Source organism: Aedes aegypti, chromosome 2, assembly GCF_002204515.2.
Source record: "Aedes aegypti strain LVP_AGWG chromosome 2, AaegL5.0 Primary Assembly, whole genome shotgun sequence".
Lineage (NCBI taxonomy): Eukaryota > Metazoa > Arthropoda > Insecta > Diptera > Culicidae > Aedes > Aedes aegypti.
The window spans coordinates 241,983,994-241,998,083 of NC_035108.1; the positions used below are offsets into that span (position 1 = coordinate 241,983,994).

Sequence of the window (14,090 nt, forward strand, 5' to 3'; positions counted from 1 at the left end):
TAGGACAATTCCGCACTTGCATCAACCGTTTGTGCATAGAAAATGTGATTATTTCATCTGAAATTAATTTAATTGAATCGGTTCATCCATGCAACCGGTACAACACGTTACACACAGAAATTGAAACTGCCAGAAAATTTTCAAATGTAAACAATTTTTTTTTCAAATTTCTGAACTAAAAGCGTAGAATTTCTTCGGTTTTCCATTGTCAATCGATTGATTACACTATGGGCATATCATACAACCAGTGTCGTGGACTTTGTCGCCAAACGATAAAAAATAGCGGGTGTCCAAAATATAAACTTTGAGGCTCCAAAATGTATTGGTGTGTCAAAAATAATAAAAAACAGTGCTTCACAGTTCAATTATTTTCGACGTTTGGGCATATTTATCTTGCAGGGGAAGTTTTTGTCTACATTTTGGCATGTTCTTTGACTTGGTTACGCTGTGGAATTAATTAATTGGAACAGAAAACTAAAATCACTTCCACAGGGGGTTCAAAATACGACCGTTACCCTACTTTCGATCAACTTACTAAAATCTGAGAGATTGTTCTAGGAAATTCGAAAAAATACCAAGTTGTTTTGTCACATTGGTCATTGTAACCGCATAACAGTCACATTGAGATTATACATGAGCCTACACTGAACGAAGAAATATCATAGATAGTATTAAAAACGTCACATACTTTTACGATCATCGAATTCACATTCATCTTATGTGTATCCATTAAATGTTATGTACAAAACACGTAAAAATCAATTTGATACTTAATAATATTTATCTGTTGTACTGGTAAATTATACATGACCAAGTGTTATGGATGTTATCCGATAATGTCTATGTGATGTGCACATGTGAAAATTTATGGCAGAATTTCAAGATGGCGCATCTGTTTGATCCACTTTCCGAAGATTTGGGATTCCCGTAGTTTTCGTGGTAAGCTTTTTAGCGTAAATTTCGTAAAATACCAAATAACTAAGCACATTTATCTTTTTAGAATGCGTTTCAGAATTCCATTGAAAATTTTGGGTTCATCTTGTCAGAGCGTGGATTGAAATTCTTCATAACTAAATGTAAGTTGAATGCTTAAAAACAATACTAATTGGCGTCAAATTAATATTTAATATTTAAAATTACAGAAAGTAGCAGTTCTAAGAACTTTATCGCTTGAGTTACTGGTGCTGCAAATCAACAATCAGGAAACACCGGTGATTTATTTGGTAGTCCACCAAATACGTTGCTATGGTAGAACATTATTTTCTAGTTCAACCCTAATTTCAATGAAAACAATGTAAATAAAGTTTGAGAGCAAAAGCCGATAAATTGTAAATACATCATTTTGAAATTCAAATATTTTGTATGTTAGATTCAGTGAAACAAAAAAAAAAGTTTATTCAAAATTTATTATAATATCACATGGAAATCATTAACCAAATCAATAATTGTCATCTGAATTTCACATGAAATTCATCGACAAAATCCCATAATTCATATATGTTTCATCAGATCATAGGTTCCCAAACTTTTTAGGTGCGCGACCCACCTAGCCATCAGGCGTCTTTTTCGCGACCCACCAGGTATAAATTATTGAAAAAATGAATTCTTTATTGTAACTTGCATGGTATTTCGATACTTTGTCTATGATCAATGACAAGGCGTGAAAATCATACTCAAAATCAATTGAAACTTTCAGTGTTTGAGGAAAATTAAATATTTGAAAGTCATTAGTTTTCATTCTTCTCTTACGGAAACTCAAACTACAGCAACATTGTTCATCAGGAATTTGTTACTACCTAACGACTTTGACAGTTAAGATTAAGATAAATGTTCAAATCAAATTGTGATCATTATTTAGTATTCTCTGACCTGCATAGTTCATCACCACAAGATTTATTTTTTTAATTAATGAAGATAATGTCTGTTATGAAGTGGCTAAAGATCGAGGAAACATTCAAAACTTAGAAAATAGATAAAGAAAGATTTTTTTTTTCGCGACCCACCAAACACTAGCTCACGACCCCCCTGGGGGTCGCGACCCACAGTTTGGGAAACTATGCATCAGATAAATCCAATCAAAACCATCTTGATACTGTTTATGTGATATATTGATGAACGTCATGTGAAAAACTACATGGAAAAAAACTATATGTGTTTTCAGATAAATCGGATAAGATCCCTTGATTCAGTGTAGTGATGTAGTAGGGGAAGTGGTGGTAAAATGAACACCGTATCTCTTACCGAGAAAAAACAAATTTCGATGTTTTTTTATTACGCACGGACGATTTAGAGCATAAATCTGAGTATTCGAGTTGATACGTAGGTCAATTGAAGTGAAAATATCAACGAAACAACGGATTTTAGAAAACCACGTTTGAAAATTGGAACTGACGTAACTTTTAGCTCGGAAGACTTGAGGTTTTTCAGTGAGGTGATAATCGTTATGATATGATGTCAAATCTGATACATTTAGAATTCTTTTTGAATGGGTTACAATCATTAATGGATGTATTTTCGATGGGGCAATAAATTTTTTCAAATATATTTGTTTTGCTCACGTTTTTTGCATGGTGTTCGTTTTACCACCAACCACTGTTCATTTTACCCACATAGTGCAGGTAAAATGAACATTTGCATTGCTTTTTGATAGCGATGAAAATATGTGAAAAATTAGTTATTTTAGTCTGAATCCATGTCACTGCTATAGATTACATCCCTATTTTTGATGTTGTGCGAAGGAACTATACAAATTTCTCGTTTTTTCTATCAGAAACAAGATGATTTACTTAAGGTGTTCATTTTACCACCCCTTCCCCTAGCAATAAAATTTCTATCAGAATTATTTTTTGACTATACACCCAGTTGTACGAAATATTAGCCTTAAATAAGCACTTTTGGGTTCTTGGTAATTTTAAGAGGAAAATAACCATTGTCGTTTTACAAATTTTCAAAACCAGTTTTTTTGCTCAAATCTGAAGCACTGCCGTTATACGCATAATTGTCCCATGTTCTAAAACATGAAGCCGAGAAAAACGCGATTAAATATTTTGGCACATTTATACTCCGAATGGATAGAGGTTAAGGTAAATTTTAAAAATTTCTTCACAATAATATGAGGAAATGGGTGCTTTTAGATATATGAGTTTGTTTTAGCGAAACAATATGAATTTTGCTATGAAATTAAAAGTGGGACGGTTATGCCTAGAAATACGGAGTTTTGGGGGAATTTCGACGCATAAGAGTCCCACCAACTGTAGCAGACCAATTTTGACTAAGCACACTACTCTTGATGGTAGGTTTGACGTAAACTTTATACCGAAAGTGGAAGATGTGTATTGTAAAGCCTATGTTGAGGGTCCGTACGAAGGCTCATGTGGCATTTGGCAACGCGGAGCCGTATGAGGGTATGTACAGGGGATAGGCAAAATGATTGAGATAGGCAAAATTTTCCCAAATTCAAATGCTGATAACGATATGAAAAATTGATGTAATTCGGAAGCAGTCGACGGAACATTTGGTCTAGTTTCAGGAACTTGCTTGGCCATACAAATTGTCCACTGGACACCGGGACACCGGAGTTTCCGAGATCATTTCCAAATGGCATTTTTTTGCAGTCGCTTGTATTTTGTGCAGTGTGTGAATTGAGATTCGTTGGAAACCTTCAGAAATTTGACCTAAAACTGGTTCCGGAAAAAATGTTTAACCATGCAAATATTGTCCGGAGCTACACTTCGAGCATATTTTGAGCATTAAATTTCAAAATGAAAGCTGTTCTCGTCTATGAGGAACCGTATCAGTATGGGTATCAAACTTCAAGATTTTTGGAAGTGATACTCTCGGGAGCATTTCCAGAACCACCGGCTGCCATACCACTGTATAGCAGGTTCCAAGTGCTCGAGTGGTTTTTACATCTTGTGGTTCTGAGAACGCTCCACATCATCCAAGGAATATGAAATCAGGTCCGTCCCAATCGTGCTCAGATTGGGTACCACTTCTAGTACTGCATTTGGTCCCTCGGTAGTGCAAAAGGTACCCAAGTTTGACAGATCGCAGTACACTTTTCACGGCATTCTAGATTACCTTATGAGCCATAAAATTTTGGGCAACTGCAAGAGACATGAAGGTCTTTAATGTGTCTTTGATCAGGGTGTCTACTCATTTACAGAAATAGAATTCCCTGATATTTCCAGGTTTTTCCAGGTTCTGGAAAATAATTCCAGGTTCAAGAAACTCTTCAAAATCCATAAGTGTTTGGTGAATTTTTAATATTAGATGATTAAACATTTATTTTCAAAGATAGGAGTTTGGCTTTGAAACACTTAAAAAAAAAGTCTAACGAAAAGTATTTTCAAAAAAATATATGTTTGTTAACAACTCAAGAAAAAAAATGGTTATTTTGTAATAATTCCACGAAAACCAAGAATTATTATCAAATGATCTGAAAGTGCCTGTCATTCTCAAAGTCAGATATTAACAACGATTGAACCTAAGAAAAAAAAAAAGACTTCCCTAAAATGGTATTCAGTTTTATGAACATCAAAAACGTACTCGTTCCATTACGATTGCTCCTTGTGCTGTAAAATTTATTCACATATTACACCGATAATATTTCCAGGAGTATGATTTGTGATGTTTAGCGAATTCTGTGAGTAATTCTGCCAAGAATTTCGTTTTAGATACCTCCATGAACTCGATCTGGAATTTTTCTAAGGATCAGGAATCCGTCCAATAATTGTTTTATGATTCAACGAATCTACAAGTTTTCCAAAAAGTTGATTTAGATCATCTTCAAGAATTCTAACCTCGTTCAGAAATTCCTCCAGGTTTTTGATAAAGTATTTAAAGATCAAGGGATGTCTCCAGGAAAGGATCAAAGAAATTTGTCAGATTTATTGTAGAAAATTTTGAGAAATTCACAAGGAATGTCGAAATTTTGGATTCTTGATGAAGCGCTTTCTAAGATTCTCCTCATAAATTGTCAATATAACTGAAAAAAAAAAACATTTCAACCTCTGAATAAAGTATTACAGTCTTGTTTTTGAAGAAATGGTGATGAAGTTGAGAAGAATTCATTGAGATTTGAAAATTTTTTCAAGAAATGGAACCACAGGAATCATATTTTGATGAAATGATGGAGAAATGCCGAGAGAATTTTTGGAGAAATTTTATAAGGAATCCCAAGTTGAATTTATCAAGAAATTCTTGGAAAAGTTTATTAGTTTATAACTCCGATTTCATCGAACAATGCCTGAAGGATTTTTGGAGCAATTCCTGAGTGTAATCGTGAGTAAATTTAAAAAGGGTCCTTATGAAAATGCTTAGAATAAATGAAAAAAAAAATGGCGTAGAAATTATTATGGGGTTTCTTGGAAAAATGTCGAAAAAAAATATTTTTTTCAAAAACTCTGAAATAAATCTTAGTGGAAGAGCTCCTTTAGGATCTGTGCGAAATTTTCTAGAAGTTACAAAAAATCAGTGGAAAAATCATGTGATAAACGCTAGGTTTTTTTTTTTTTCAGGATAACCTCTGTGAAAATTACTGCAAGTTTTTTTTGTTAAGCTCTGGAATGAACCTTTGTGGAAGCGGTGGAAAGCTCTAGCAACTTTGGGCCAAATTCTTAAGAAATTCTTCTAAGCATCCATTGAAAAATTGTTGGTAGCATTCCTGGAAGTATTCCAGAAGAAATCACTGGAAAAATTACCAGAATTCCTGAAGCATTCCTCGGGATCTGAGAAAACTATCATTAAGAACTTGTGGAATAATCGTATAATAGTCTTTGTAGGTTTCTCTTGAGTCTCTAGAATTTTGCATCAGGATTTACTGCAAGCAGATCAAATGTGAGTTTAGTGACCATTTTGATTAAAATAGAGACTTTAGAGACCTTAACCAAAAATAGAAACTTGCATTAAAATAGTAAGACTAAAATAGACAAGACTATAAAAAAATCTGCTAACCTTCAAAATATAGTATTTTTGTCCTTTTTTCTCTTTACCTACAAAGTTTATTATTTTTGTATAAAAAAAGAAAAACAAAATTTTGAAAAAAAAATTGGAATGTTTTCAACTAGGTTTCATATGCTCATGAATGGAACCCAACTAGAACTGTACTAGCCTTTATCAACTTGGCAATCTTAAATTTTGCTTCATTGCCTAAACATTAGGGTGCGGTTTATTTTTCAAAAGCTCTCAAAACCAAAAATTCGTGAGCTCTACTAATTTTAAATTACATTAATAGAGAAACCTCAAAATTTGAGCCAAAAATATTAACATTCAAAGGTCGCCACCAAGCGTTTTGAAGGTGAATTTTCAGGTTATAAAAAATAACCTTCAGTAAAGCAGGCTTGATAGAAACTCCTCTGCGAGGCAAAGAGGAGGCGATTTTACCGTTTCTCTGAGGATAAAAAATTAACTCAAAATTTTCAACACAGATCCTCAAGCAATTCGAGTGAGAGTGCAAAAAAATGCGAGGATTTTTTCAGGCACTCTCTCTCTCTCTCGTTGCGATGCTCACCATAACTCTCATTTCAAAACAACTCTTGAGTCTGCCGCCCGAACAGACAGTCCTCGGGGAGTTGTGAGAGCACCCTTTTTGATGGAATTTTACTCTGTTGTGTTTTGTGCTGCATTTTCCTCGCTCATTTTTCGTTGCCTCTCTGCTTAGCATTTTTTCGCTCCCTCGCAAAGATGCAAAGGCAGCACGCTGCTCTAGAGTATTTGTTATTTATTAACCGACTTCAAAACTTTTAGCATCAACACCTTCAAAATTAAATTTATGAAAACTTTGTAGAACACCAAATTGTCTTAAATCAAAACAAGTTTTAGTTAAAAATAATTTATCCAAAATTTTTCCTCATTTTACTAAAAATTTCAATTTTGTTTGACCATAACTTCATGATTACTCAACCGATTCCAAATCTTTTTACATGCTTTTAAAGTTAATTCAATTGTTTTCAAACCTTTCATACATAACATTTCATTAAAAATGTCTTGACCCAGTCATGCAGCGAAAACATGATTTTTTAACAAAAAATGCCAGTTTTTTTTTTCAAATTTGTGCCAGTTAAATATTATCTCTAAAGCTGAAACTAGTTTTTCTCATTTGTTAAACCTTTAAAAATTGTTGCAAAGTCTATTTTTAAATAATTTTGAAACAAACATATGTCTGCATATGTTAAAAAATATATGCACTTTTCATCAGGCAAGATGCTTTATATATTTAAGTTTTATAGAAAAAAAATCAATTTCCGGCGAAAAAATTTAAGTAATCCAAAGATATTTGATTTTTTCATTAAAAATCATGTTGTTGGGTAGTTTTTGTTGAAAAGCTGAGTCAAAACCATTTTTTAGAAAAATGTGTTGTATGAACAGTTTGAAAACAACTAAATTTGCTTTGAAAACATGTAAAAATATTCGGAATCGATTTATAATTTTGAGTAAAATGAGGAAAAATTTGGATAAAAATATTTTTAACTTAGATTTTAGACAAATTTGGTGTTCTACAAAGTTTTTATAAATTTAATTCGGAAGATAATGGTGCTAAAAGTTTCAAAATTGGTTAAAAAATAACAAAGTTATGTTTACTTCACTGAAGGTCATTTTTTATAACTTGAAAATTCACCTTCCAAACGCTTGCGCCACCTTTAAATGTTAATATTTTTGGCTCAGATTTTGAGGTTTCTCCTATAATGTGATTTGAATTCAGTGAAGCACACGAATTTTTGGTTTTGAGAGCTTTTGAAGAATAAGCCGCGCCCTACTAAAAATGTTTATGTTGAATATTTAAATAAAAATCGTTAAAAGGTCAACTAGCGTTTTGATAGCGAAAATTTTTTGATTGAAAAGATTTTGTTTCACAAAAACGACATATTCTACTATGCATTATTGCTTTAAAATAATTTCCCTGAGTGTAGCCAAAATTCCCTGAGAATTCCAGGTTTTTTCCAGGTTGAATAAAATTCCCTGATATTTTCAGGTTTTCCAGGTTTTTCCAGGTAGTAGACACCCTGTTTGATGGAATCTACTGTTCATGGTAGACGGTGATTCTACAAAACTGCTTCCGGAAGCATGATAATCTATATAAATAAAAATGGAGTGGTGTTTGTATGTCACAAAATGACTTGAGAACGCGCTATCGGATTTCAAAATTTATCATGTAGATATGATCCTGAAGTGTTCCGACGTGTTTGTGTGTATAAAAACTCAAGATGTTCACAGGAAAGTTAGAAAAAAACGGGAGCAAACGGAACTGCCTGTTTTGTATGGGACGTCCATGACGTTTTTCAGCAGCCTACTTGACGGCAATACGAAGTTTGCCGGGACCACTAGTCAAAAATATTGAAGTATGTTACCCATATTGATATGATTCTTCCATGTGTGAAATAAGGCACTTCCATCGGGGTGGCTGGAATCTACTATACAGTGGTCATGGCAGCCAGTGATTCTGGAAGTGCTTTCAAAAGCATCTCTTTTTAAAATCTTGATATTTGATACCCATATTGATGTGATTCCGATAAAGTGACCAGACGTCCCGCTTTTCGCGGGACAGTCCCGTATTTTAAACATATGTCCCGCGCTGAAAAGTGTCCCGCGAAACGTCCCGCATTTCACTCAAATCTTGAAAATGTCCTTGATTTAGAGAAGTTATTAATAAAAGGAGATTTTTCAGCTGTTATTTTAAACATGTGTTTTTTGAATTCATCTTTAATTTAAAATAGTACTCACACATTACAAACTTAAAACCTTTGTGCACTCGATAGCTTCCAAAGAGTTGATTTGTATGCACTACTAAAGGCAATTCACTGTTATACAATTCTCTGGGAGTCGTACTTAGACTCGGGGTGATGAAAGAACCGCTCCCAAGATTATGTGATAATCTTGCATGGATGTCTGTAGGATCCCCCCTTAAGAAATTTTAGTTTCCTCCCATGGACCAATGCACGAGTTCACTATTTCTCGAAGACTTATTCAAACAGACTCAAGTCAGAAAACTTAACAAACTTACTTTATCATTCCTACGTGTTTCGCAGACGAAATTCTACACGTTCCGCTCTAAACCAACTCGATTTTTCACTTTTAGAACGTTTAATTTCCGGATTTACAAAACGACGAAAGTAAGATTCTCCACTTTCGCAACCTAACCGCTACTTTCGTCGCTCCGTTGTATAGAAGACAAAGTGACTTAACCACGAATCAAAACAAAACACTACTTGAGTCGATTTTACACTGGTACAAAAACGTCGTAAGTAACTGATTGAAACGGCTTATCATTTTGTCATACATTTTTTTTTGTGGGAAATGATAGGAACTATTTAGTGTTTGAACGCGAGCTGATTGCATGCAAAATTCAAGCGATATACACGGTAAAAAAATGTTAAAAAGGGGATTCATTTTAAAACAGTTTTAGAAGAAAGGTTGTGGTTCTTCTCATTTAACTTTCTCAATCCCGTATGAAACTTACTTACGTCAATTTGAAAAAGTAATCGAGATTTGACGTTTAAGCGGTGCCGTGTTATAAGCCATTTTACGAGACGTTTCGGAACAGCTGATCGCCGAAACGGCGTCAATTCTCGAAAACTTATTCATACAGACTCAAGTCAAAAAAGTATACAAACTTACTTTATCGATCCTACGTGTTAAGCAGGCGGAATTCTACACGTACCGCTCTGTACCAACTCAACTTTTCACTTTTAAAACGTTTAATTTTCGGATATACAAAATGACGAAAGTAAGATTTTCAACTTTCGCAACCTAACCACTACTTTCGCCGCCCCGCTGTATGGAGAGAAAAAGTGACTTAACCACGAATCAAAACAAAACACTACTTGAGTCGATTTTACACTGGTAGAAAAACGTCGCAAGTAACTGAATAAAACGGCTTATCATTTTGTCATAAAATTCTTGTGTGAAATAATAGGAACTCCATAGTTTTTGAACGCGAGCTCATTGTATGCAAAATTTAAGAAATGTACACGTCGAAAAAATGCTAAAAAGGTGATTCATTTTAAAACAGTTTTAGAAGACAGGTTGTGATTCTTCTGAATTAATTTTCTCAAAACCGTATGAAAGTTACTTACGTCGATTTGAAAAAGTAATCGAGAATTGACAGGAGACCTGGGATTAAATCCAGCGTGATTTTTAACAACGCCTCATCTTACCAAACGAGGACATGAAGAAAATGACAAAAAAGAGATCCAAAAATGTTTGTTACTGCAACTTTACACCTAGTTATTGTATCAGCTACCTCTTTTTCACCTATATTTCACATAAAAAGGCATTTTTGTGATCAGAAATATTTTAATATTTTTTCTCCATTTAAGTTTTCGCCTGTATGAAAAGCTACGCTTGAAATGCGCACAGTCATCAACCATCATCATCGCCATAACTGACGACGATGATTGAAAAATCGGTTGCCTCTTATCTAACGCGAGCAGCGCTCACCAATACTATTACACTATAAGCAATGCAGCTGAGGTGAATGTGGCAAAACGAACCTAGGCACACAAAATCTACGCATATTGGTCGTTATTATTTCCATAGCGTAGCTCGCGGTTTAAAATAAAAGTAAGTTTCATATCTATTATCATGAAAATCACAATGTAGTGTTGTTTCCTTCTTTAGGTTGCGATTCAAAAAATCATAAGAACAATTATCACGATGATAACATTTCGCATCACAAGTTTCCAAATAATATCGATGCGCGGGATAGATGGGTAAATGCCATTGCGAACGTGGATGAAACCACTGATAAGTAAACCGAAGACTTTCATTGCACATTCTCACATACCAGCTTTGCGCAGTTTTTGTCTTGTTTGGCGCATTTTGTCCCATTTTCACTCATACGGAATGTAAACATTCAACAAATATATGAGTGTGCGTGAGAATTTCAACTGGAGTATAAATTTATGCTCCCGATAAGAAGGTACAACAAGACCTGTCAAATACCATAGTGAAAAACTATGATGCCATCCCTCTGGAAAAATCCCAGGTCTCCTGTCATTTGACCTGCTTCGTAAAATGGCTCATTTACGTGACCATGGCAACAAGTGAATTCGGCACCGCTCAAACGTCAAATTCGTGAACTCGTGCACAGGTCCATACTGCCATAAAATGCACACTGGGTATCCAATTTACTCAGTGCCTACTTTTGTCGAATGTTACAAATATACAGTTATGGGCAGTTCTGCCATAATTCAATTTAGCAGCATAAAATTTCCAAGTGTTAATGACCGTGTGTGTTAGTTTCATCGTTCATCAATCGATTCCAGTCTGCATTATTTACAATGTTTTTGTACTTTTCATGATTATACCTCAAGGAAATTAGTTACCATTATTATGATCACATTTCAAAGCATATCCTTAAGACATTCATATGTATTCGTCATAACATGGTCCCAAAATGCTGCCTTGAGGAATACCAGTTCTTACGTTCTTACCAGTGTACGATTTGACAGATAACTTTGGATTATTCTAACAATGTATGTTGGAAAATAAGATTTTTTTTAATTTTACAAACAAGCCATCATGTCAAACATTGTCGAAAGTTTTTTCTATGTCTAGAAGAGAAAGACCAGTAGATTAACCTTCTTCTTGGCATTTACGTCTTCACTGGGACAGAGCCTACTTCTCAGCTTAATGTTCTTATGAGCACTTCCACAGTTATTAACTGAGAGCTTTCTTTGTCTAAGTTGCCATTTTCGCATTCGTATATCGTGTGGCAGGTACGATGATACTCTATGCCCAGGGGAGTCGAGGAAATTCCCAAAACAAAAAGATCCTGGACCGACCGGGAATCGAACCCAGACACCTTCAGCATGGTTCTGCTTTGTAGCCGAGGACTCTAACCACTCGGATAAGGAAAGCCCCTGTACAAACATGAATTTGAGTCACTGTAGGTGTCCGGAATGCTTACCTTCGGGTGACTATCTCTCCGCTCATGCACTTGAGCACTTCCTTGTTGTGGGTCAGCACGCACACCCCCTGGGATCTGCTGGCAATTTCGAACGCCGTGCAGGGATGGCAATCCTTAATGACTTCGTACGTTTCCCGTTTCCAGCAAGTGGAATTGTTCTCAATGATGAACTCCTGTCGTCGCGTTCCGGCTTTCATCCATTTGGACTCGATGATGAGGACCACGATAGTCAATCTGAAAAATCGGACGGTTCCTGCCATTAGTTACGGATGGGATTCCCGACAAATTTACCAACGCTACTCACAGTATCAAACAACTAATCCCGAACACCATTCGCTTCTTGGACAGATTCTCTATCATGTTGAGCAGAGCAGAGCGAGGTTTTGGATCAGGACCAGTTTTAGTCAGTGAGCACACACAGAAAGAAAGCTGAGGGCATGCGGAAGTAGTTGGTGAAGTTTGGCACGTACAGGAACAAGTTTATGGCGAAAAATGGCTTACCTTTTTCACATTAATTTCGCACTTTATTCTATTGAATCAGAAGGGCATTGTTTCACTTCAATCGTAAACGTAGAAAAGCAAGAAAGTGCTTCAGCTCTTGTCGACGTCGTCCTGATGGTCTGGCCTCCGCGTCGTCGTGGGATGATGATGACAGAAAAGTCAAAAAACCATCATCGTCATCATTTGAGTTCATCTCAAATGAACATCTACACACAAAAAAAATGTGCGGTGAAAACCTGAGACGAGACTCGCGAAGACGGTCTTCTTTTTCTGTGATTGGTGAGATTTTTCTTATTCCACTTTGGGTATTGTCGCACCGCCACCAAACCGGATCGCGCCAGTGAGACTCGCGACGCACCTCAACTCGCGCGATTATGAAATCAGTTTTTTAGTGTGGCGCTGCATTCTTACGATTTTTATGAACACAGCGCACTATTCACATATTAGCTGCGACGCACGAGGCCCGAGAAAACAATAATTATAAATAAATGTTGGTCTTGATTTCTACCGGATACATAATATATTCACAAATTTCATAACGCTGAAGGGGGTGGGTGGGTGTCCTCACGATGTTACGGCTCATATAAAATTTGTAGAATGTTCATACAAAAAGCGTTACGAAGGGGTGGGTGGGTGTCAAAAATGGTCATTTTCAGCGTTGTGAAATTAATGAATGAGCCCTTAGTGGAATGGACCGATGCACGAGTTCACTAATTTGACTTTTGAGCGGTGCCGAATTCATTGGTTTCCATGGTCACATAAATAACACGGCACCGCTAAAACGTCAAAAAGTGAACCCTTGCATAGGTCCATAGGCCAGGGGAAGTGGTTCACCTAGAGTGAATTTATGTCAAAGAAAAAGTAGATTTTGTATGAGAATTGACAGAAAAATGAATGACAAGTTCATCCACTTCTCCTGGCCTATAGACCAATGCACGAGTTCACTAATTTGACGTTTGAGCGGTGCCGAATACACTGGTTTCCATGGTAACATAAATAACACGGCACCGCTAAAACGTCAAATAGTTAACTCATGCATAGGTCCATAGGCATTGCAGAATTCGCTCTCATTTGAGTATGAAGCACGATAAAAGCAAGCAAAGAAAAACACCCCACCTGTTGCGGTCCACGATCGTCAATGTATCGAAAATTGTAACAAGTCTGATGAATGGAAGCAGCGGACGGGAGCCCCAAAGAGAGAGCGATGATAAAATCCATTTTTCTCGCTTGTTTATCGTTGGGGGTACGTGTTTTTCTTTACTGGCACCATAAGCAATCCACGAACTTCCAATAGCAATAGTGTCCAAACCTGAGGGAGCTTGTTTAGAGGGGTTTTATCAGGAACATTAGCGTCTTTGAAGAACAAAAAAATCCAAGCCTACTTAAATCTTGACGTTGCGTTTGAACTGCACGCATATTATTATTCGAACAGTTGAAAACCGGAATTTTCGACACCCGAAAAATGTATTTCCTCCAAACCCATGCGTCAGAGCTACGTCGGGCAAGGTGCGCTGTGTAGCACAACTGATGCGCTGTCCAGCGCACTATGCCCGAAGTTAGGTTCACCTCATAGATTTAGAGAAAAATCTCGCATAACTTATGATCTCGCCCTAAAAGCCATTGGTAACCACGTGTGTAGCTCATTGTTTTTGAGCATTTGAATGGATTTACACGTTATTTA

General features: G+C 36.0%; 1 protein-coding gene across 3 annotated transcripts in view; it reads right to left on the reverse strand.

Moving 5' to 3' along the window:
• The window catches only part of LOC5568632 (glutathione S-transferase C-terminal domain-containing protein homolog), a 38,617-nt gene extending 26,056 nt beyond the window's left edge, over positions 1–12,561 (reverse strand). For 2 of the 3 annotated variants that reach the window (XM_021844621.1, XM_001652415.2), the window contains exons 1-3: positions 12,410–12,561; positions 12,213–12,337; positions 11,909–12,142 (exon numbers count right to left, since the gene is read on the reverse strand). Coding sequence is in view for 1 of the 3 variants with exons in the window: in XM_001652415.2 (XP_001652465.1) it covers positions 11,909–12,142; positions 12,213–12,268 (290 nt within the window). In the remaining 2 variants the exon portion in view is untranslated. The remainder of the gene's footprint in view (positions 1–11,908; positions 12,143–12,212; positions 12,338–12,409) is intronic. The other variant, XM_021844622.1, reaches the window with a different exon arrangement.
• Positions 12,562–14,090: the final 1,529 nt, after the last annotated feature.